This window comes from Eucalyptus grandis, chromosome 6 (assembly GCF_016545825.1).
Source record: "Eucalyptus grandis isolate ANBG69807.140 chromosome 6, ASM1654582v1, whole genome shotgun sequence".
In the NCBI taxonomy this organism is placed as follows: Eukaryota; Viridiplantae; Streptophyta; class Magnoliopsida; order Myrtales; family Myrtaceae; genus Eucalyptus; species Eucalyptus grandis.
In genome coordinates, this window is record NC_052617.1 from 10,535,297 (window position 1) to 10,559,892 (window position 24,596).

At 39.1% G+C, this 24,596-nt stretch overlaps 2 protein-coding genes, 1 long non-coding RNA gene and 1 pseudogene across 14 annotated transcripts in view; 3 read left to right on the forward strand and 1 right to left on the reverse strand.

Annotated features, from left to right (window-relative positions):
- The window catches only part of LOC104448263, a 69,841-nt pseudogene that overhangs the window by 36,826 nt on the left and 8,419 nt on the right, over positions 1-24,596 (reverse strand).
- The window catches only part of LOC104448320 (mitogen-activated protein kinase kinase kinase 5-like), a 78,431-nt gene that overhangs the window by 1,341 nt on the left and 52,494 nt on the right, over positions 1-24,596 (forward strand). Inside the window, 8 exon segments of the mRNA XM_039315430.1 lie at positions 118-119; positions 2,403-2,534; positions 3,684-3,821; positions 3,901-3,988; positions 4,109-4,171; positions 4,265-4,275; positions 4,277-4,426; positions 4,539-4,614. Of these exon segments, the coding sequence (XP_039171364.1) occupies positions 3,694-3,821; positions 3,901-3,988; positions 4,109-4,171; positions 4,265-4,275; positions 4,277-4,426; positions 4,539-4,614 (516 nt within the window). The 5' untranslated portion in view covers positions 118-119; positions 2,403-2,534; positions 3,684-3,693.
- Positions 10,508-18,850, forward strand: LOC104429205 (probable disease resistance protein At4g27220). Of its 5 annotated transcripts, none has more exons than XM_039315424.1 (10): positions 10,508-10,918; positions 11,063-11,206; positions 11,670-11,891; positions 12,011-12,416; positions 12,702-12,866; positions 13,149-13,715; positions 14,541-14,663; positions 14,767-17,940; positions 18,049-18,140; positions 18,249-18,850. In XM_039315424.1, exons 3-9 carry the CDS (start codon positions 11,691-11,693, stop codon positions 18,063-18,065), a joined length of 4,653 nt encoding a protein of 1,550 aa, XP_039171358.1. In that variant the 5' UTR covers positions 10,508-10,918; positions 11,063-11,206; positions 11,670-11,690; the 3' UTR covers positions 18,066-18,140; positions 18,249-18,850. The 5 variants fall into 5 exon arrangements, with proteins under 5 accessions (XP_039171358.1, XP_039171357.1, XP_039171359.1 ...); XM_039315423.1 differs by having other exon boundaries at positions 11,084-11,206; XM_039315425.1 differs by lacking the exon at positions 11,063-11,206 and having other exon boundaries at positions 18,249-18,301; positions 18,651-18,850.
- LOC104448333 lies at positions 19,553-23,666 on the forward strand. Of its 8 annotated transcripts, none has more exons than XR_005552130.1 (7): positions 19,553-19,631; positions 20,339-21,429; positions 21,510-21,597; positions 21,711-21,773; positions 22,126-22,201; positions 23,057-23,184; positions 23,349-23,666. It is a non-coding gene; the product is annotated as an uncharacterized LOC104448333 (long non-coding RNA). The 8 variants fall into 8 exon arrangements; XR_005552129.1 differs by having other exon boundaries at positions 20,339-20,590; positions 20,700-21,429; positions 21,510-21,773; XR_005552125.1 differs by having other exon boundaries at positions 21,510-21,773.

Here is a 24,596-nt window from a genome sequence, read left to right on the forward strand (position 1 = left end):
TCTTTGCACGTGATGGAAGACCGTATATAGTAGTGCAAGTGGACGAAAATTGGCCAAGGATAAGCTCCTGACAGCACCGGAAAATCGCAGCAAAACCTGCACACTCAACAGCTGCAGAAGTTAAAAATTTGGCTAAGTCAGAAGAGTAGGTGAAGTAGCCCTGTTGACAGGCTTGGTAGGTGGACAAAAGGCTGACCAAAAATCCCTTAATTCGGGGGATAAGATCACTGAAGCGCGGTCTTTCAAGGGATGAGAGAGAGGAGACGAGAGAGAGAGGAGAGAGCTCGGAATCGTTACCCAAACAAGCCCTCAGAAGCAACTCCAGAAAAAGGCAAACCCAGAAATTCCAGATCAACCTCCAGAGAGAAAAGGGAAATTTTAGCAAACTTGCAGCCAAAATTAGCCAAAACCTTAAACTAGAGAGTGAAACTTCACTCAAAGATCTTTCCAACCATAGGTCGCACGTCTCAAATGGAGATCGGGAAGGCCTCCTAAAGCCCCCCGAAAGTACACCCTCCTGGCGGGCCAAGAAACACTGGAAATTTTTCTAAGTGTTGAGCCCGATTGGTCATGAGTGAGAGAAAGCGAGTACTTTTGAGAAATTTGAGAGACAAATGAGGAAAATATTGACTTTTAACCCAAATTAGAATACATATAGTTTGGTTTGATGTCAAGTTTCCCAACAAAATATGTCTTGAAGTCTAATGTTAGAGGTCAACGAAAACCTTCGTTGTCAGTTCTTCTTTTGTGCAGATCTCATTTCCAGTTGAAGAAGCCAACTTCCACGTACTTCCGGAGGACAATTTCTCGGTTTCCTTGGCCAAGAACCACTTGCAAAAGATACTATGAAGCAAGGTAAGTATCCTAGATGTATTTTTATTCGAGTTTGAATATGTTTTAATAGTGAAAAAGTAAGAGGAAAACTAGTCCAAGAAACTGATTTTGAGGCTGAAATTTTTCTAAGTGTTGAAATCTCTTCAGGAGTTTTGCATGTGTGCTTTTTGAAGAGGTTGTTTTGACGTGTTCAGTTGGTCATTTTCTATGATGTTTGTTGCATTTGAAAGCTCATGTTACCTACTTTCATTTGGATCGAGTAATGTTTCCCTTAAATCTCGTATGTGATGGGTGTCGGGACTTGAATATGGGCATTCAACCTGTTAGCTTGACTTGGGTTCAAAATCCAGATTTGCAAAATCAGATCAAACCCGCATATTTGATGACGATTCCAGCTTGGTTTTCGTGTGTTTTAAGCTATGATTTCTATCTAATCTTACTACTTGCATGTGGTAGTTTAACCTTGATGTTTTAGTTCCACATAATATTGCTCATGCGTTGAGATTGAAGGCCGCAAACATGGCACGATGAAGCTGATTTGAGGTGATTTCATGCACGTCAAGTGTTCAACGAAATGCGCAAACCAAGTTTCGATCTTGAAACGGTCGATTTGAGCCCGGTTATTGTGATATTCATGTGCTGTGTTGTTCAATATTAGCATATATCGGTTTAGGAAATTTTTATTTTTATTTAAATAAAAAATAAAAAAAAATCCAAAAATCCAAAAAATTTCAAAAAAAAAAAATATATATAAAGGTGATAGATGTATCAAATTAAGGTAAAAATGGCATCTATGAAATTTTCCTATTTTTAAAATGTCATTTTCCTAATTTAATGCTATTTTTGGTATTTTATGATCATTTTTGTAAATAATCCATTTTGCATAGATTAAAATTATCTAGAGTAATTTCATGCATCTAGAGTAACTTCATGCATATTTAAATTTCCATTTCGCTCACGGGGGTCCTGTCCCGGGGCGTGATAACAAGGCCATGTAATATTATTTGCCCGACTTGTATCGGGTTTACCTTTTCTGCGTTTATTTTCAAGTCATTTCAATTTCTTGAATGTTTATTTACGCGCCGCTTTTCATTAATTTGAGTGTAAATTTCTCTTCTAAATTATGTTAGAATTAGTCTAGACATTAAAAAAAAAACTACAAAAACATTTGCATGGACGCTTAGCGGTTTTATAAGGATTATAATTGATAATCAAGATTGTGTGGCCATTTAGATAAACAACCTTTCAAGTTAGTGGTACCGCAAGGGCGCTAATAGAAACATTAGTGTAAACAAGTCCCCGTTCCTAGAAATCTCTGGTTGCGTAGGAATCGAGACAACACTCCCGTGTCTCGATTGGTTTCTAGCCGACCCTAATAGGCTAGTGGCGACTCCTAGAAATATTTAGGTTGTTAAGAATTGAAATATGAAATCCAACGTCGCGCGAGGTATGGACTTGGGAGAGCCCGCGCCTAATTTAGGGCCATTGGTCCGCTTTTTTAGGCAAATACCCCTAAACCTTTCTTTCTTTTCCCCGGACGGAAAAAAAGAGGTCGTGACAGTGGCTAGGATCACAAACGCGTGAGGGACTCTCTCATGTCATTCTTGAGACCAGAACCCCTGAAGCAGTATGTGGGGAAAATAGATGGAGATGTGAGAAAACACATCGAGTTGCACTGGCAGGGCATGGAAAAAATTGCGGCATGCTGAAATTCTGTAAACTCTCTCTGTTGCTTTGATCTGTTCGAGATATGTTGAAAAAATATTAAATTTTAAGATAAACATTGTGTATGCACTCATACTCACATATGACTGGTTCACACTTGTACGGCCTCTGCATGTGTTGCCAAGGAGTATGAATGCATATACTGGGAGTGCGCATAATCTCTTCGATAAATGAGAAGTGAGTAAATAGCACTAGTGTTTTGATCTTCCTATAGGCATTTCCCCTCAGGGAAAACCCTTACATCCAACATCATATGCTCTCTCCTCTTCGGTAGAGAGGAAAAAGCTGAAAGAGGAAATTATTGCAAAACTTTCAAGAAATGATAGAGGGAATTCATGGGCTACAATCGGAGCCTCGATGCAACCTCCAGTATCCAAGATTTGTTGAAGGAAGTTCTACAAGAGAAAGTTAAACTAGAGCAGCACACTGCAAATCCTCATCAAGACTTGATTAAATGCTCATTAAGTAAGTGCAAGGAAGAAAATGAACAAATTGTGACTGACAAGGAAATTCTGCACAACATCATGATTGTCGTGGTTGCTGGACATGATACCTCATCCATTCTTCTAACTTTTCTGCGGCCTGGGAGTTCCACCTTGTGAAGTCTTTCAGGAATGTCACTCAGATGTGCTAGCTTCATGTTTCAGCTGCTAATGATGCCATTAAACTTCACATGACATTGCCTTCTTGGAATTTGCGTGTGTTGTCCAATTTCAATCTGGTCAATATTTCAGGTTAGTCAAAACAAAACGGATCTGAATATTTGGGAAGCCAAGGGACTAGCAGAGTCTGCTTCCTATCTTGTCTTATAACCGAAAGGACAAAATTTATTATTATGGATTGATCTTCCTGGAATAAAGCCTTCTAAGAAAAGAGAAAATTTTTGGGCAACACTACCTTTAATCTGTTTGTGTTTAGAAAGGATTTCAAATGTGATATTGATTTAACTTGTCGATCGAAAATGTTGTGCCACATACGCTGCTTCACTCTTTTGGATCAGAGCATCATGACCCTGATTAAACTTGTTTCGACATTAAACTATTGGGTATAGAATACGTGATCTGCTTAGTAGTTGTATCATATCTGGAAACGTAGGCTAAAAAGTTTTCTTTTCACCCTTGAAGTTGTGGATAGATGGAGAACCCTACATCTTCAGCTCAAGTTGCTGAAAGATCAGAGCAGTTACCACTAGCAAGTCAATGTTTAAAAGGCCTGCTTATAGGACATGGCACTTTTGGAAGTGTTTACATTGCAAGCAACCAGTAAGTTAGCTCTGGGAAACTTTAACATGTTACATTTTTTAACATCCAGTCAGCTGAACTTTGACATGTTAAGTGACAGAGAAACTAGATCTCTATGTGCATCAAAGGAGTTTGAGCTATTGCCTAATGATCCAAATTCAGCAGAGTGCATGAGGCAGTTAAAGCAGGTAATTTTTCTTTTTCTTTTTTAATGCTCTGGGATCCAATCTATCCTCTCATCTAATCTAAATATGCTGTGGAAACTTTCTTTTATCATTTCCAGGTAATTGATTGCTTTGCTACTACAGGAAATTCAGGTACTTGGCCAGCTTAGACATCCAAACATTCTGCAGTATTATGTGAGTGAAATTGTGAGTCAACTTTCCGCAGAATCTACACATCCCAGCCCAACAGGCACTCATAATTTGACTACCCAAAATTTCAATATTTTCATACATTCTCAGGTTGAGGATCGGCTTGACATATCTAGAATATGCACATCATGGATCAATAGACAAGTATATCCAGGAGCACCTTAGGACCCTAACGGAATCTGTTGTCCACACTTTTACACGCCATATTGTGACTGGATTGGCTTACCTGCATGTTAACAACTCCATACATGGGTAATTCTAAACCATTGATCAAGCATCATGAGATGACTTGCATAGTGGATTAGGACAATTAGACCTTCTTCTTTGTGCCTACAGACCTGTAAAAACTCTTTGGCTTGCGCAGGGATTTAAAGTGTGCTAATTTATTTGTGGATGCATTTGGGTTCATCAAACTTGCTGACTTTGAGATTGCTAAACATGTGAGTTTCCACCTCTTCATTCCAGGATTACCGAGTGCATGTAGAAATTCCTTGTTGATCTATGGTGCATTCGAATGTGAAGTTGGGGACCCAGGGTGACTGCGTACTTCTCATTATTGGTTTGTGGCATTTCATCCGTGCAAAAATCTATTATAGATGGATGAAATGTTGTTCGAGTAATTTTCTTCAATTTTTTTTTTTTTGGCCATTTTTCGGGTAAAGTTACTATATTGCATAAATGGGAAAAGATTTCTTGCTGTTATTAGATGCCGAAACCTGATGAGGTTCTTTCCTTTTCCACTGGTTTCTAAATGGTTCCTAAGAAGCATAGTGAATAGAACACAATACCTTTGGTCAAAAGTTCTTCTGGTGTTGTCTTTGCTGCTTCTCTGCATTTCAAAAGAAATTGAATTTAGTCAGAGTAAGAAGGGCCTCCTTCCTTATATGGGGTAAATAAAAGTGTCTTGGTCCATTGAACGGAATTCTGGACAGTAGCGAAGGTATTGTTGCTCTCTTTTTGAGTCCTCAAGCATTTGCTGAAATCATTTTGGTGATTGCTTCATGGAACTCTTTCTCAGTCATGAGCTAACATAAGCTGAAAGTGGTTGATTTAGTTATCAATATGATGTATCTATGTCTATGAAGATGTTGCAATTTTATCCAGTGTACCATGAACACACCAAATAGTCTTTGGCTTTACATCTCTTAGCTAACTGAACAAGCTGATTACCGCTCTATGAAGGGAAGTCTAAATTGGATGGCTGCAGAGGTACTTTGCTTTTGTGAACGTTAATGCTACATCCTTTTTTAATCGTGGTGGAATGATGGAATTGTTTATCCTGTAGCTCATACAATCCTTGATGGAAAATGATAACAGCATGGATCTCAATCATATTGCTGACATCTGAAATTCGGGATGTGCTATTACTGAAATGATAACTGGGAAACCTCTTTGGAGTGAGTATGAGTAGGTAAGAACGCTGCATTGCTTTTTCATTTTCTCTATTTGTCCTTCCAAGTAATACGCTTCCAACCAAATCTGTGTCGCCGTTTTTTGTTGGAGTTCAGGACTGTGCGTATTACCATTTAGTATGTGATCGGTGTCTTTAGTTTCTGTTTTAAGGTTTAATCATTAATGTTGGCTCAAGCTATATTTAAGGTGACGCGAAGTTCTCCACCAATGCCTGAGACGTTATCTGCCAAGGGAAAGGATTTCCTGCGGTGCTGCTTTCGAAGACAGCCTGCCAAGAGGCCTTCAGCTGCTATGCTACTTGAGCATGCTTTTTCTCTTTTTCATAAATTTTTATACACATAGTTCTTTAATTCTTTTCATTGTTTAATAATTCACATATTTTATGACAAAGTGATTTTGATTAATTTTTTTAAAAAACAATTGTTCCCACACACATAATGCCATAGCGGGTGATAATAAAAAGTGGAAGATCCTCACCGGAGAAAGAGGCCTGCGTATAGAATGGTTTCATTCTCTAAAATCAATTATTTTCTAGAGAAAGTACTTTGTAATTTCCAAGCTATCTTTGAATGGACCCGATCTTCTTGTCTCAAAAAAAAAAAAAAAAAAAAAACTCTCATATCATTTCATAAACTTCAGTGGTTCTTGAATATCAATCTGTAGGTTGGCTTTCCCATTGTTAAAATGGGTTTAGTACACGTGGTTGTTATTATTTGCTTGAAAATAATGGTGTGCTGTCCTTAGATGACATAAAAAGGATTTTCACCCTATATAACGTCGTGCGCTCTCATTAGCCGCCATATGCAGTTTGGTCATTAACAATTTCTACATGAAATGCAGAATAGACATGCTTTCTTTTATTATTATTATTATTTTTTACGGATAAAGTTATTCCTTTACTCTAATGCATACTGAAAATTTATGATGGGAATGATATTAAGTACAACAGAGACAGAAACTCCTTGAAATTCTGCAAAGTCGGAGGTGCTGCTCAGACCGAGGGATGCGGGTGGAGTCCTCAAGAAAGAAATATTAATATACGCGAAATAAAATGATTTTGAGATTTTACGGGCTAATTGAATCTGATCACGATAGTCATTATGAACGGCGACGTTAAACTCGCTTTACTTTAAACAAATTAACATTGGATCCAGCCGATTGGGGCGTTTCGCACGAGAGCTGTTTTTCTTAATGACCCCGGTTTGGTTTCAAACAAAGCAAGCTTGATTAGGTCAGCGCGTAGAAAGCACGCACACGTAAGGAAAGATGGGAAGGTGGAGAGGAGGGACGAAGGCGAGCGCAGAAGAACATATACGCGTGTGCGCGCGTCGCATTGTCATCGTCGATCGGATCAAATCCGTCCGTCCATCTGTACGTACCAGAAGAGGGCCGAAAAAATTATCTACACACCGCCCCCAGGGGCTCCCTTTTAATTATTATTATCATTTTTTTTTTTTTGCCGTTAAGACTTTATGATAAAGTCTGCCACCTACCAAAAAAAAAAAAAAAAGAAGAAGATGATTTTTTTAGGCCCTTTATATATATATATATAATCTATTTTTTATAATAATTATAATAAATTTGAATGGACCACTCCTATTTTAATCAAGCTTGCTTTGTTTGATTAAACTAAACCAGGGTCATCAAGAAAAACAGCTCTAGTGCAAACGTCGGCTGGATTCAATGTTGATTTATTTAAAGTAAAGCGAGCTTAATGCTATCGTGACCAACTTCGACAGTGCGCCTTTTCTCTTTTGTCCCCTAGCTCTCCCCCTTTTCTTACGCCCAACTCTCTCTTCCTTTGTTGCTTTCTTTTTCGTTCTGCGCAAACCCTTAGTGAAAGACTAAATGGTGTTTAGTTTTCCAAAGCGGGGCATTATCGAGCACCATCATTGACCCATCAGGTTCGCTAAACTCAGTCATCAATTAACTAACTATTCTTGATTTGATTGAACAGAAGCTGCACCAACGTGGCAAGAAAAAGATAAAATCAGGCGAGAACTCATTAATTTTCCAAGACTTGGTCATACTGCCCTGAAAATAGGAGCACTCCCAACGAGTGAATCCAAGTGATAATTCTATAATCTGACGAAATCAAATCAATGATGTAAGTTCAATAGTTACTCTTTACGGTGATTACGATGGTAATTCTACAATTTTGAGCACTGCAGTGAGATGTTTCATGATGTAACAAAAGAAGCCAATTTAGTCATGCAAAGAGGTGGCATTACAACCACAACATCAGCAATGATTGGGGTAACAATGACACATCAATGAGGCCTATCCTTAGTGGACTTTTTTCCCCTTTTACGGATAAAATATGAATTAGATAATTAATATCTTAATAATAAATTGATAATAGGAAATATGATTCTTCAATTTCTTTTTGAATTCACCATATGGCATTTTTTTTTTTTTTTTTTTTTTTGCTATTTTTTCAATTTACTAATTCAATTATATTACTTTTCTATATAGTCACATAAGTTTTATTGCATAATTTATTTTACCATTGTATCATTTACATGGAAATTGGAAATACCATCTAACTAAATGGAATAAATAGAATCTCGCTAAATCGAAATGTTAAACAGAAAATGGAATGGCCAGATTAGAATCTGACTTGACATTCTAGAAAATACAGGAATTCGTTCTAATAATCTTTAACTAGTAACTGAAACATGTAGTGTGTTTCTAGCTGATATCTCGTTCTGTTTTCCTTTCTGTTCCACTAGCTCTACACGCCACGGCCGGGTCGTGACGGTGTGAATGCTTCGCCGGAGTCTCGACTAAAAGCCATCCCTTCGGCCAGGATTCTCCTGCTTTTCACACTAGATCTTTGCTGGAGATATGGTCATTCATCACGAGGGTGTGCTGCAATTTCTCCACTACTGTGTCCTTTTTTACCCCATTATTATCCCCATCAAAGCAATCCACCGAAGCCCGCCGAAAGTTCCCATTGCGCTCTTCTTTTATTTTGCGTCTTTTTTCGACTTTCTCTGCTTTCGGTTACGCATGGCTCGACCATGGCCCCTCGGCCTCATCTTCGCGTTCAGTTAGTCAACACGTTTCCACCGAATCGGGTCCCACCAGAATTTTGCGCTCCATTTTTGCAGAATTTCAGCTCTCCCTTTCCGTTCCTTTTTTGTGTTTTCACACAGCTATTTCCCTTCCTTCGCACGCGCAGAAAGGCCGTGTTGAAAGTGGCCTCGAGTCGACCATTTCGGTGAACCAGAAGGAAGGAGCGGGAAGGATCTAGAATTTCCGTTTAAATTCTCCTCGGAAAATCCAGGGCCGGGTCGTGTAATAGGTTGGTTCACAAGAATTCACAATTTTATTAGAAAGGTTTTGCAATTTTAAATGCGAAAGAATGTGAGAGAGATTAAGAATACAGGATTACAAATTTATTTTTATTAGGGGTCAAATTATTGGTGAATTTAATTGCTGAATTTCAGGAAACTGGGGATAATACTTTTGGACAAAAATTTATGTGTCGATAGTAATTTTCCTTGAAACTTAGTAAGTTATTATTTCTCTTTAAATCATCCCATGGTCGAAATTTTTTTTCTTTTTGGACTAAAGATCCAGATTGCACAATACATGGGTCTCGTAATTTAATAAGTGTAGGAGTTTTTCCTAATTAATACAATGCGAATCAGTTCTAGAGGGAAAATTGGACATATATATAAATTAAGATGGTGGAGTACAAAGAGGAAAATAGTGCAGTAGCCTTCTCAGGTAAATTTTGTTTTGCTATTAAGTGAACCGTATTTTTACGTTATAATAGTTTTCCACCTCATTTGGTACACCGATTATTTTAAAATCTTTATTTAATTATTATTATTTCGGGCTGGAAAACGAAAAGATAAGTGGGCTTCCAAGTTTCTTGAGTGCACATTAGTATGAGTTTCCTTATGGCCGAAGCGTTCAAAGGCGAACGCGTTTCCATAAGTAACACTGTTCACTCCTTTTGATGACAATGTCACGGGAAACAATTACCCAACACCCTTGATGCTCCTCTAGATTCATGCTTAATGCGTAAGGGTTGCTTGAGATTCTCCTTCCAAGGTACGGTCTCCTATTTAGATAACTCAACAAATTTTCTTACTTCTCAATAAATCTCCATTTGTTTCGTAAAAAATGAATAGTTCAAATCTTTTTTTTCTAAACGTAGTTATTTCTATTGTTTGAAATAATTATTTAATGAAAAATATTTTCATAATTAACAATGGTGCATTTCTAAAAGTTGTCGTTGACGAAGAAAATAGTTTTCATACTTTTACTTTTCATAGATGATATAAACAAAGTAGAAAGTATTTAGTTACTAGTCATATGATTGACTATTTTTCTATATTTGGTTTAATATATTAAATAAGAAGACCAAATAGCTAATATATTCAGAAAAATTTTCATGCATGGGGGTTAATTTTGGTAATGCTAACTATTTATTAAACAATTGAAAACATATTATTTCGTAGAATCTAAGGAGGAAGGATAAAAAGACAAAGTTACGGGAGGCGGAGTAAAAACAATAAAATCTTTAAAGAGGGGAAAAAGTCATTTTCGTTTATTATAGTAATAGGTCATAGTGTAGGTTGAAAAAGAAAAAAATTAAAAAGTGAAAGCATGTCACGACAACTATCTATCGGGCCACATGAGGATTCTCCATGACGCCTCCATGAGATTAAAGGTGCTGAAAAGCTCTACTAGTTGAACTAGCCTTTGGGTTGCGATTAAAAAGAAAAAAAAACAGTTTTTGGGTTTGATTAGACAAATAGCTTTTGGACAGCAAGGAATCCACTGAACTTTTTTTTTTTTTAGCAAAGGAATCCACTGAACTTTCACAGAATAGAAATTTAAGCGCTAGCAAGTAGCGATGGCAATTAAAGTTGAAGATGCCAACGCGGGCAAGGATTCATGAACGGAGTACAGTGCGATAGAATAGAGCGTATCCGTATCTTTCGACAGTGTTTCGATCATACTACAAGACTTTGACCAATGCCAAGTCTATCTCTCTCTCTCTCTCCCCCTCTCTCTCACATGGAAAAGCATAGTGAAATATTTGAAAAAAGAGAGACATTTCCTGGCCATTCTTAGCAACTGTTCTGTTGTCACTCTGGCAGAGTTCCTCTTGATTCTTCACCAAAAGCTGTTCATTCCCGTTTCGAACAGCAGGCCAATGCCCTTGTTACTCTAGGAATTGGATCTCCGCCTTCGGCGAAAGGAAGACTCGTTTGCTTGATTCCTGGATTCTGACCAGTGCTTCCGAATCTCGAGAACGGCTTCTTAGTTGCCACTTGCGTGCATCTGAATCTGCTGTTTGCGTCCTAAACGGTATGTTGCTCCGTCCTCATCTTTGCCATTTTTTTCCATTTGTGAGAATCAAATAAAGACTCTCCAACTGAACATCCTTATTTACCTGGATCAAATATATGCGCACTTGACAAGTAGATCTGATGGATTCTATGTGAAATGAAGGGTTAAATGACCTGAATGTAGGTGGGTGGACTTAACTGTGAGATGCAATAAAATTCTCGGGGAGAGAGCAAGAAATAGAGAAAGAAGGGGCGAGAAGAGAGAGAGGGGAAAAGCGACAACGGTGGATTGCAGCCCGTCGAAAGGGTCGAGCTACCCCAGAACTCTCCATTTCCAAATACTAGAAAAGATTTTTTTAGCTTTATTTATCATGAATTTGGGATTTTCGTTTTAAAAGTTAATATCCGGATCTATTATGGATTTTTCTTTGCCGGCAACGATTTTGTCAAAATCCAACGATATTTTGATTCCCCACATCTCCTTGTAATTCTAGAATTAATTATTTTTTAGAGAAGGTAGCCCGCAATTTCCAAGTTGTCACCTTACCAAAAAAAAAAAAAATTCCAAGTTGTCTTTGAGTTGATCCGGTGCTTCTTGTGTCAAAAACAGCAGATTATTCTTGGGTCGTTGAATATTAATTTGCAGTTTGGCTCTCCTGCTTTAGTACTTGTGGATGCTATTATTTGCTTGAGAATAATGCTATGCGCGCTGAGAAAATATACAAATAATCGCTACGTTATATGATCAAGTGCACTCTCTTTGCCTGCAGGTTGATAATCAAGACAACAAGATGCCGCGACTTGAAGATATAGCCTGGAAATTCGTGATTAGACAGGGCAAGAAATGGCGTTGTCCTTACTGCAAAATTGAATACTCTGGATCAGTCACAAGAGTGAAAAGTCACTTTCTTAAACAACCAAAAGAAGGGATTGTCTCTTGCACAAAAGTGCCGGAGCACATAAGCACGCTAATGGAATTGTTACAGAGTCAGGTGGCTTTAGCACTTGTGGTGGCTATATTATGTGCTTGAGAATAATGCTATGCGTGCTAAGAAGATTTATAAAAAAATGGGGATAATATATGATAGGGGTGCGCTCTATTTGCTTGCAGGTTGATAACAAAAATGATATAGCCTGGAAATTCGTCGATAGACTGGGGGAAAACAAATGGCGTTGTCATCACTGCAGGGATGAATTCTTTGGAGACCTTACAGGAGTGAGAGGTCACTTGCTTGAAGCCCCATATAAGGGGAATTCCATTTGCACAGAAGTGCCAGACCACGTAAGAACGCTAATGCGGTCTTTACTCGATGAGGTGGCTGAAGGAGGGAGCAGAGACTTGGCTGAAGAACAGAGCAGAGATGCGGAGCCACAGTCGCGTGACGTGCTGTCTCCAGCTTTTCCTCCGTCATCACAAAGCTCGGAGAGGGCGACTGACATGGAAAACTCCAACTATGACCTAGAGTGTCGTTTTCATGAGACTTCAGCAATGCCGTCACTGGCACAAAATATCCTTGGTATGTTCATGTGTTTCTATACATGCATCTAGGCATGGAGAAAAAACATCCATTATATTTTTCAATGCAAACACGTCGGGTTTTTTAACCGAAGTGGAGACTTTTAAACATCTCCAATAAAAACGATCTTTCTACGGAACTTTAGAAATGTGAAGTAAGTCAATTACCTATTCCTTAATAACAGTGCATTGTCCACTGGACTCACTGGATCTAATAAACTAACCATAGAAGGCATTTTCTCGTGTTCCAATCAACCATATCCTAATTTTGATGAACAACACACAGGTGAAAGCATGTCATGTTTGCCAATGACTTTAGCGGGAGTGGAATCGTTTCTTTTTGATTTGCCAGAACGATCACAATGTTCCATTCAATCTCAAATGCAATTGAATGATCAGCAGACTCCAGCAGGGACATTAGCATCCCATTATGATCAATTACCTGCTGCAGGTAAGTCAAATTGCTTGCGGGATAGTAATCAGCACTCTCAATTGCAAATTCCAGTGGACATAGATCCCTCAATTGCATCACAGCATACGATCGACTCTCACGTTATTTGGGTAACAATCCTTGGTTTGCCAATTCCAGAGGTGGCAGCAGATACAATAGGCCCATCATCATCATCACAAGATGTGTCTTGATTAATCTAAATAGATACTATCATTTCGTTAGATCCGTAAATATCCTCAAATTATTTTATCGAAATTTAACATATGTATTTTTGTAAAATAGATATGAACAGGGGTTCTCCAATCATGAACGTACGGAGGACACCACAACCTCGCAGATGGATGGAACAGGTGGTGCAGGAGGACAGGGCGGTCGACATCGCAAACCTCCCATCTGATGGTGCAACAAATCACTCTATCGCATCTCCCCTGCCAAATTCATTGCTTGATGATGGGCCAAATGAACTGTTGCCCATTTTACCTGGGTATCTAACATTAAATCCACAACGGTATCAACGTGCGTCATTGCCAGCACAAAACCACCAGCTCCTTGATAATACTTTTCAGAATGAGTCACGGGGGTCCATTTTGCCTGGTCTCATTGCATCAAATGCTCCACTCACTAACGTGGCCACAACAAACACTGCCCGGCATTTTAATCAACCAGATCAGACCTTTCACAGGCAGTGTGAAGGTGGCACTGGCTTATCTCCTCTACCGCTTTCCACGGACATAGAGCCACCTCTTCCATCACGACCTTTCAATGGACCTCCTATTATTGAGCCATTTAATTCCCCTCTGCAGATTCCAGAGGACATCTTAAACACAACTGGCCCATCAACACCGGAAGGTATAATACCATCGATCTATTAAATGGGTCTCGTTGACGCTTATTAACAAAATCCATATTATATTTATCATTCATGTGGTCTCTTGTAAACCCCATGTTGCTTTGCTATGGTGAGTAAGAATGTTTCGATTGGAGTCTAATGCATGAAGTTGTGGCTTATAAATTAGTGATGCCAAAAGGTGCACCAGCAGGGACATCATCATTCCAGTATGATCAATTGGTGTAGGTAATTCAAATCTGGATTGCAATCAGCCACGTATATCTAGTGTAACAAGTGTAGCCAACACTGTCCCGCATTCTAACCTATCATTCGAAGCTGCAATGAAGAATGTGGAACTAAAACCAGTTCGTTTCCCCTGCGAGATTCGAGGGGCATATGTCCCATCACTGCATTACGGCCTATTAGGTGCCCTCACATCGAGGCAACACTTGTCAATTTGCAAGTTCTGGAGAATGGAGCAAATATGGCTGGCCCGTAACCATCACAAGTGACTGTCTTGATTTACCTAAATAGATAGTCATTCCAAATTAATCATAGGTATTCCAACTCGAGTGAGCGTTGATGTTTTCATTGCAGAAGTGATCCTTCTTTGTATTATTAACTCTCTTTTAGTATGACTCAAATTGGTCTATTTCCATATCTAATATTTTCTCAATTACCGTAGTATCATTGCATGTTATGTTTGTCCAACATCACTTACTTTACGGCATGGTTTTTTCATCAAAATATTTTACTTATCTGCATGTTGATTTTCCTTGTGGATGTCTTTTGTGACCAAGTTCTATGTTGTTTTACCTGTGTGCATGGACACTCCAATATCTTAGTGCAACCAGCTCTGGTGCCCCCTCAACATCAAAGTGTTCCACATCAAGCTCCAAATAATACTCCTTCAGCTCCTCAGATTCAACGTCGTGGAACAGGTCTGATAGTCCCATCGTCATTGCCAGGTATATAGTTATTTACCTAAATTAATCCTTATGCATCGATCACCATGTTATGTTATTAAGGGAAGCAAGAATGCTATAATGAGACCGATGGATTTAATTGCAGAATTAGATATGAGCAAGGGTGTGCCACTAACGAGTCACACAAACACAAACAACAACTTTGAAAAGAGTAGAGCTTTGAAAAGAAAAATAAAGCAACTCTACAGTAGAGAAGCTGACATAAGGGATGAGTTAGAATTTGCCGGGTCTCTATCACTAAAGAAGCAGAAAAAGGAAGTTGAGAATTGGTTGGCGGATGTGGAGCAGCTCAGAAAAGATTTTCAGAGTATTGAAGCAACAAGTGAGGATTGTTTGCCGTCACACCAGCAGGTGGATACACTGACGCAACAAGCAGAAGACCTTATGAAACAAGGCGAATTCCCAAAAGGACTATTTGGGGCGAGAAAGACCAAAGTCAATAAGTTGATAGAACGAAAGTTGGTGGGAGAGGCATTTAAGAGAAATACAACAAAGATTTTGGAGTACTTAGTCGGGAGTCAAATATCCCGACTAGGCATTTATGGAATGGGGGGTATTGGTAAAACCACTCTTATGAAGCACATACATAATAGACTTCTCGAAAAAGCAAATCATGATAATGTGTTGTGGATCACCGTGTCACAAGATTTTAACACACAAAAGTTGCAGAACGACATTTGGGAGGCACTAAATTTAGGCAAACTACAAGAAAAGGAGGTGGGGCAACGAGCAGCAATGTTGTCCGCTGTTTTAACCGAAAGAGAGAAGTTGATCATAATCCTTGATGATGTGTGGGAAGATTTCAATCTTGAAGAGGTGGGAATCCCTATTAGAGAAGATGGAAATAAGTTGGTCTTAACCACTCGATCCCTTGAAGTATGCCGCCGGATGCAATGTCAAGAAATAAAAATCGAACCTCTATCTCTAGAAGAAGCTGAGGATTTATTTTTTGAGGAGCTTGGATCCAAAGTGGCCCTTAATTTGGAAACAATTGTGAAGTCCATTGTTAAAGAATGTGCAGGCTTGCCACTTGGAGTCATCACGATGGCAGCAAGCATGCGAGGAGTGACGAATGTGTCTGAATGGAGAGATTGCTTGGAGAAATTGAAAGAATCAGATGCCCCAACGGAGATGGAAAAGAGAGTCTTAAAGCAACTAGAAGTCAGCTACGATCGCCTTGAGAAACGTGAAGTTCAACAGTGTTTCTTATCTTGCGCACTTTATCCAGAAGATAAATTGATTGATAAGGTCGAGTTGATAGAATTCTTTATTGACCAAGGACTGATTTGTGGATTGAATATGAATACGAGGGAGAAAGAATATGATAGAGGCTTCACCATATTGAGCAAACTGGAAAATGTTTGCCTATTGGAAGATTATGGAGAAAACATGAAGATGCACGATTTGATTAGAGACATGGCATTGCACATCATGAGTGCAACTTCCATTGTAAAAGCAGGAAAGTGGTTGGAAAGTATTCCATCTGAGGAATATTGGACAGATGCTTTGGAGAAAGTTTCTCTGATGGGAAACGAAATAAGTGAAATTCCATTGAACATGTCACCAAATTGTCCTAAACTATCAACTTTACTACTGAATGGAAGCTTGTTAGAGGATGCGGTCCTCCCTGGTTCTTTCTTCAAACAGTTATGTGGGCTAAAGGTCCTAAACCTAAGTGACTGTGAACTAACAGAACTTCCAAATTCCATCTCAAATTTGGTAAACTTGAGGGCACTATTGCTTAGAGGGTGTTGGAAATTGTGCTATATTCCTTATTTAGGGAAGCTCACATCTTTAAGAAAGTTGGACGTTGGTGGCTGTTTTAAGCTTGAAGAAGTGCCCAAGGGTTTGGAAATGTTGGTGAACTTGAGATACCTTGACCTACGTTTTTCATTGACCGTTGAATTACCTAAAAGAGTACTAGGGGGTTTGCTAAACTTGCAGCATCTTAAAGTTCATTTTCTAGATGGACAAGACATGACAAAATTGAGGGCACTGGAGACACTCGAATGCTCTTTTGAAGATGCAAATGATTTCAATAAGTGTGTGAGGGTTATTGAACAAAGTAATGCTCGCTGCTATTATTATCTCTGTTATTATATCGACAAAAAATATCATTATGAGGAAGAATGTAATATTACTCAAATTGAGATTTTGGAGAGGGAAGTCAAAATTTGGGGGTGGGATCATGCTATTGTGAGTGTGGGAGGGGAATGCACCGGCATTTTTATTTTGATTCCCCAAGACGTGCAGAAAATGACGATTCGTTGCGACGGTATAACAAATTTGTCTAGCATAGGTCAGCTTGAATACCTTGAGAAGCTATATATAGGAAACTCAAAAAACTTAGGGGTGCTCTATGGAAGAGAAGACGAAGAAGTAATCGACATCTTTGCCCCAGCCCTTGCGCCTCTCCTCTTCTCGAGCCTTAGGGTTTTAACAATATATGATTGTCAGAAACTGAAGTATCTCTTTGGGCATGTGTTTAAATCCATCCTTCCGCATCTACGAGAGATAAGGATACAAACTTGTGAGGAAATGGTAGGGATAATAGCAGCAGTTACATCCCCACCACCACATCCGCTCCCATTTTTCCCTAGTCTCAAAAAGATAGAAGTTGTGGGGTGTGGTAAAATGAAGAGAGCGGTGGAATCTGAGTGGATGCCCCACTTCCCTAATCTGAGAAGTATCGAAGTACTCGGATGTAAGAAGATGGAGGAGATAATCGGAGGTCCTCCCCCATACTCGCCGAATGAACAGATTTCTCTCGAATTTCTTCAAGTACGGTACTGCAATAACATGAGAAAGCTGCTTACGTATGAGTGGCTGCCTCATCTTCGAAATCTTCAAAGTATCGAGGTCACTAGCTGCAAAGGAATGGTGGAGTTGATAAGCGGAGAGGGACAAGGCCAAGAAGAAAGCATAACGACTTCTGTAAACAACACTCCTTCATCCTTCCAGCCTTCTTCAATTTCTCTCCCAAATCTAGAGTGTTTGATGCTACGCTTTCTAGACCAGCTGAAGAGCATATACGAAGCCCCAATAAGCTGTGATTTCATGAAACGATTGTACGTTCACGGATGCCCAGAACTGAAGAGGATTCCTTTGCAACTGCGATTGTGTGAAATTGAGGAGCTTCCGTATATCTGGGTGGAAGAAGAGGAAAAGTGGAAGACGTTGGTGTGGGATCATCCCGATGCTCAGGCTATTCTTCGACCTTATCTCCGAAAAGGGCCACACTGGTCTCCAAATGCTATAGGTTAATGAGTTTAATTAATATACGATTGCTTCACTTCTTAAAAGTCCTTTCAAAGATATAGCTTTTCTGTCTATATAGTCATGCAGCTCTAATAGTGGCCTTCTGTAGTATTGAACACCAAGTGAAAGCATCTCCTGCGACTCCACTCTTGAAGAAAGAACCCTGCTGCTCGACCATGCTTTCCTGCAAACTTGACTCAGGTTGCCATATGAATTGACTTTTTTTGTGTGGCCCTGCTTTGTCTATTTTGAATGCGATCGCATGTTTCATTGACTACTGGAAATGAGTCTATCTGGTCGATATTTCAGGTTAGTCAAAAAGCAATGGATCTGAAGATTTGGGAAGCCAAGGGAATAGCAAAGTCTGTTTCCTATCTTGTCTTATAACTGAAAGGACAATTTATTATTATGGATTGATTTTCTTGGGATATTAGCCTTCTAAGAAAAGAGAGAATTTTGTGCAGCACTACCTTTAATCTGTTTTTGTTTAAAAAGGATTTCAAATATGATATTGCTTTAACTTGTCGATCGAAAATATTGTGTCAAATACGCTGCTTTGCTCTGTTGGATCAGAGCAACATGACCCCAATTAAACTTGTTTCGACGTTAAACTATCGGGTATAGAATACTTGATCTGCTTAGTAGTTGTATCATATCTGGAAACGTAGGCCAGGAAGTTTTCTTTTCACCCTTTGTCATACTTTGAAATAGAAATGTAAAAAGACAAACAAGAAAGAATTGCACAGCTATCACCCCTCTTTAAATGCCTCGAAGTTGTGGATAGATGGAGAACCCTACAGCTTCAGCTCAAGTAACCAAAAATCAGAGCAGTAACCACTAGCAAGTCAATGGAAAAAAGGCCAGCTTATAGGATGTGGCACTTTTGAAAGTGTTTACATTGCAAGCAACCAGTAAGTTAGCTCTGGGAATCTTAGACATGCTCCATTTTTTTAGATATCCAGTCAGCTAAACTTTGACATATTAAGCGACAGAAAAACCAGATCTCTATGTGCAGAGAAGGAGTTTGAGCTATTGCCTAATGATCCAAATTCAGCTGAGTGCATAAGGCAGTTAAAGCAGGTAATGTTTTTGTGATACTATCCAATCTATCCTCTCATCCGATCTAAATATGCTGAGGAAACTTTCTTTTATCATTTCCAAGTAATTAATTGCTTTGCTACTGCAGGAAATTCAATTACTTAGCCAGCATAGACATCCGAACATTCTCGCAAAAGATATGTAAGGGAAATTGTGAGTCACATTTCCACAGCATCTATGCGTCCCAACTCAATGGGCGTTCATTATTTGACTCACCAAAATTTCAACATATTCATACATACTCAGGTTGAGGATTGGCGTTACATATATCTAGAATATGCACATCATGATTCAATAGACAAGTATATCCAGGAGCGTCTTGGGACCCTAATGAGAATCGGTTGTCGCACTTTACCCGCTATATTGTGGCTGGATTGGCTTCCGCATGTTAACAACTCCATACATGGGTAATTCTAAACCATTGATCAAGCATCATGAGATGACTTGCATATTGGATTAGGATGATTGGACCTTCTTCTTTGTGCCCCAGGACACATTTAAAACGATTTGGCTTGTGTGGATTTAAAGGGAGCTAATTTATTTGTGGATGCATCTGGGATATTCAAACTTGCTGACTTTGGGATTGCTAAACATGTGAGTTTTTACCTCTTCACCGCAAGACTACTCGGTGCATGTAGAAATTCCTTGCTGATCTGTGGTACATTCGAATGTGAAGTCGGGGACCCGGGTGACTGCATACTTCTCGTTATTGGTTTGTGGCATTTCGTATGTGCATAAATCTATCATAGATGGATGAAATGTTATTAAGTAATTTCCTTCACTTTTTTTTCCCATTGTTTCAGGTAAAGTTACCATGTTGCATGAACGGGAAAAGATTTCTTGCTGTAAATAGATGCCAAAACCTAATGAGAGTTCCCTTTCTACTGGTTTCTAAAAAGTTCCTAAGAGCGGTAGTGAATAGAACGCAATACCTTTGGCAAAAGGTTGTGGTGTTGTTTTTGCTGCTCCTCTCGCATTCCAAAATAAGGATAGAACTTAGTCGAGTCGAAGGGCCTCCTTCCTAACATGGGTAAATAAAAGTTTATTAATCCATAGAATGGAATTCTGGACAGTAGCCAAGGTGTTGTTGCTCTCTTTTTGAGTTCTCAAGCATTTGCTGAGGCCATGTTGTTGATTGCTTCATGGTCCTTTTTCTCGTAATGAGCTAACATGAGTTGAAAGTGGTTGATTCAGTTATCAATATGATGTATCTATGTCTATAAAGATGTTGCTATTTTATCCGGTGTTCCATGAACACACCAAGTAGTGTTCAGCTTTACTAATGCCGTACCATTTCTTAGCTAACCGGACAAGCAGCTTGCCGCTCTTTGAAGGGAAGTCTAAACTAGATGGCTCTAGAGGTACTCTGCTTTTGTTAACGTTAATGCGGCATACTCAGAGGTCCTCCCCATACTCGCCGGATGAACAGATTTCTCTCGAATCTCTTGAGGTGGAAGATGAGGAAAAGTGAAAGACGCTGATGTGGGATCATGCTCAGGCTATTCTTCAACCTTATCTCTAAAAAGTGCATCCTTTTTTTTCAAATGCTATAGGTTAATGAGTTTAATTAATATACGATTGCTTCACTTCTCAAAAAGTCCTTATAAAGATGTAGCTTATCTGTCTATATAGTCATGCAGCTCTAACGGCGGCCTTTTGCAGAACTGTCCGCCAGGAGAAAGGATCATCCTTGGCTCTACTCTTGAAGAAAGCCCTGCTACTCAAGCGTGCAAACTCGACTCAAGTTGCCATATGAATTGACTTTCCTTCATGTGGCCATGCTTTGTGTATTTTGAACGCAATCGCATTTTTTTTGGCTACTGGAAATGAGTCAATCTGGTCGATATTTCGGGTTAGTCAAAAAAATGAAAGGACAATTTATTATTATGGATTGATCTTCCAGGAATATTAGCCTTCTGAGAAAAGAGAGAATTTTGGGCAGCAGTACCTTTAATCTATTCGTGTTTAGAAATGATTTCAAATATAATATTGCTCTAACTTGTCGATCGAAAATGTTGTGACGTTCGCCACTTTGCTCTTTTGGATCAGAGCAGCGTGACCCTGATTGAACTTGTTTCGACATTAAACTATCTAGTATAGAATACTCGACTTGCTTAGTAGTTGTATCATATCTGGAAACACAAGCCAGGAAGTTTTCTTTCCTCCCTTTGCTGTAAAAGGTCACCTTAGCCCCACTTTAGGTTAAAATGTAAAAAGACCAAGAAGAAAGAATTGCACAATTATCACCCCTCTTTGAATGCCTCGAAGTCATGGATAGATGGATAACCCTACATCTTCAGCTCAAGTTGCTGAAACCACTAGCAAGTCAATGGGGAAAAGGCCAGCTTATTGGACGTGGCACTTTCGGAAGTGTTTACATTGCAAGCAACTGGTAAGTTAGCTCTGGGAAACTTTGACATGCTCAATTTTTTAAACATCCAGTCGGTTGAACTTTGACATGTTTCGTGACAGAGAAACCAGAGTTCTGGGTGAATGGAAGGAGTTTGAGCTATTGCCTAATGATCCAAATTTGGCTGAGTGCATGAGGCAGTTTAAACAGGTAATGTTTTTGTTATGCTTTGGCATCTAATCCATCCTCTCGTCTGATCTAAATATGCTGCGAGGAAACTTTCTTTCATCATTTCCAGTTAATTGATTGCTTTGCTACTATAGGAAATTCAGGTACTTAGCCAGCTTAGACATCCGAACATTCTGCAGTATTATGGCAGTGAAATTGTGAGTCAACTTTCCACGACATCTGCATGTCCCAGCTCAACAGGCATTCATAATTTGACTCACCAAAATTTCAACATGTCCATACATACTGGGTTGAGGATCAGCTCAACGTATATCTAGAATATGCACATCACGGTTCGATAGACAAGTATATAAAGGAACGTCTTGGGACCCTGACAGAATCGGTTGTCCGCACTTTTACCTATGATATTGTGACTGGATTGGCTTCACTGCACGTTAACAACTCCATACATGGATAATTCTAAACCATTGATCAAGCATCGTGAAATGCCTTGCATATTGGATTAGGACGATTGCGCTACTGACTGTCAAAACTATTTGGTTAGCGCAGGGATTTAAAGGGAGCTAATTTATTTGTGGATGCATACGGGATAGTCGGACTTGCTGACTTTGGGATTGCTAAACATGTGAGTTTCGACCTCTTCACCTGCAAGACTACGATTGCATGTGGAAATTCCTAGCAGATCTGTGGTGCATTTGAATGTGAAGTCGGGGACCCGGGGTGACTGTACTTCTCACCACCGGTTTGTGGCATTTCATCTCGTGCAAAAATCTATTATAGATGGATGTTATTGAGTAATTTTCTTCACTTTTTTTTTCCCATTGTCTTGAGTAAAGTTACTATGTTGCATAAACGGGAAAAGATTTCTCAGATTTCTCGCTGCAAACAGATGCCAAAACCTAATGAGAGTTCTTTCCTCTTCTAGTGGTTTCCATAAAGTTCCTAAGACCGATAGTGAATAGAACCCAATACCTTTGGCAAAAGGTTGTGGTGTTGTTTTTGCTGCTCCTCTGCATTCCAAAAGAAGGATTGAATTTAGTCGAGTAAAGAAGGGCCTCCTTCCTAACACGGGGCAAATAAAAGTGTATTGGTCCATAGAACGGAATTTGGGACAAGTAGCCATAGTATCGTTGCTCTCTTTTTGAATTCTCAAGCATTTGCTGAAATCATGTTGTTGATTGCTTCATGGTCCTTCTACTCAGTAATGAGCTAACATAAGTTGAAAGTGGTTGATTCAAGTTGTCAATCTAATGTATCTATGTCTACAAAGATGTTGCTATTTTATCCATGTTCCATGAACACATTAAATGGTCTTCGGCTTTACTAATGCCATACCATTTGTTAGCTATCCAGACAAGTAGCTTACTACTCTTTGAAGGGAAGTCTAAACTGGTGGCTCACGAGATACTCTGCTTTTGTGAACGTTAATGCTACATTCCTTTTTTGTTGTGGCGGAATGATGGAATAATATATCGTGCAGCTCATACAATCATTGATGGTGAATAATTACAGCATGGATCTCGATTGTGCTGCCGACATGTGGAGTTTGGGACATACTATTACTGAAATGATAACTCCGTGAAGCTTCCTAGGAGTGAGTATGAGCGGGTACGTTTGCTGCATTGCTTTTTCATTTTCTCTGTCCTTCCAAGGAATATGCTTCCGACTAAATCCATCACCATTTTCTGTAGGAAGTTTGGGACTATACATATTACCATTTGGTATGTGATACGTGTCATGAGTTTCTGTTTAAGGTTGAATCATTAATGCAGGCTCAAGTCATATTTAAGGTGATGTGAAGTTCTCCAGCAATACCTGAGACATTATCTCCCGAGGGAAAGGATTTCCTGCAGTGCTGCTTTCGAACACAGCCTGCCAAGAAGCCTTCAGCAGCTATGCCACTTGAGCATGCTTTCCTGCGAATTTGAAGTTGCTTATGATTGACTTATTTCAAGTGCCATACGTTGTTGCAAATGGATGTGGTACTGTAAAGTTCCATATTTACTAAACTAGAATAATCACAGGGTCCATAGATGTGATGAAGTACTTGTATATCGACGAAATAAGATGCATGTTCCTCTCGCATGGTTTGACCAGTGTCATACTACGATCTAGGCAAATTTTGAGTGTTGCTTAATCTAAACATTTTACTACGAGTGCATTCTTATCATAAACATTTTGTATGAAATACATTTATTCATCAAAATTGAATGGTATTGATATGGCTCCAAATAAGCAACGGATCAGCAAAACAAAAGTAATAAAACCCAAGGAAAAAGGAAAAGAAAAAGAAAATAGAAGTGATAGTGCATCAGAATTCCTGAAATAATTTGGAAAGGAAATACTCTGTAGATTTGGTGGGAGGAACATTGGCAGGTTTGGCAAACCTGCAACGTCTTAGGATTTGGGAAGTGAAGGGAGAAATATCAAAGTTACGGGCATTGGAGGCTCTTAATTCTTCCGGACAGACCACAATGGCTTTTCTCGATTCACCGGAAATTGGTGATGGTGATGAGGGCCACTCTGATTGGAGAAATTCATGTATTTGTTGAGATCAACGATGATGATGATCCAAGATTTGCAATTTTCGAGAGGAGAATCAACGTTGATTGTTGCGATAATGCTCGTCAGGGCAGCAGGGAAAAGTTTTTTCCCTGGTGGTTTTGCCCCAAGTGATGCTGCAAGTTTGCTGGATTTCCCCCTAACGGTTTTTTGTCATTTCCTGGAACGTTTTTGGAATAATTTTGCATGTTGTGTCTATAAGATGCAAATAGCTAGTGAAATTTGTTAAAAATATCTCATGCGGTTCGTTTACAAGATTTTAATAGGCCTTATATTTATATAATTTATCTTCACTTACTCGTTCAAATATTTAGGTTGGATTTTCTCCTATGTGCAAATAGCAATTTCTACATGAAATGCAAACTAAACATGCTTCCTTTTTATTATTATTTTTTCTGCAATTAAAGTGATTCCTCTACCCTAATGCATACCAGAAATATATTCAAAAGTGTGACAGG

Coding starts and splice junctions, on each gene's coding strand:
- LOC104429205 (XM_039315424.1), top strand. CDS start 11,691: ATGCCGCGACTTGAAGATATAGCCTGGAAATTCGTGATTAGACAGGGC. Junction 12,417..12,701: donor ACTGGCACAAAATATCCTTG/GTATGTTCATGT, acceptor AACAACACACAG/GTGAAAGCATGTCATGTTTG. Junction 12,867..13,148: donor TGATCAATTACCTGCTGCAG/GTAAGTCAAATT, acceptor TTTGTAAAATAG/ATATGAACAGGGGTTCTCCA.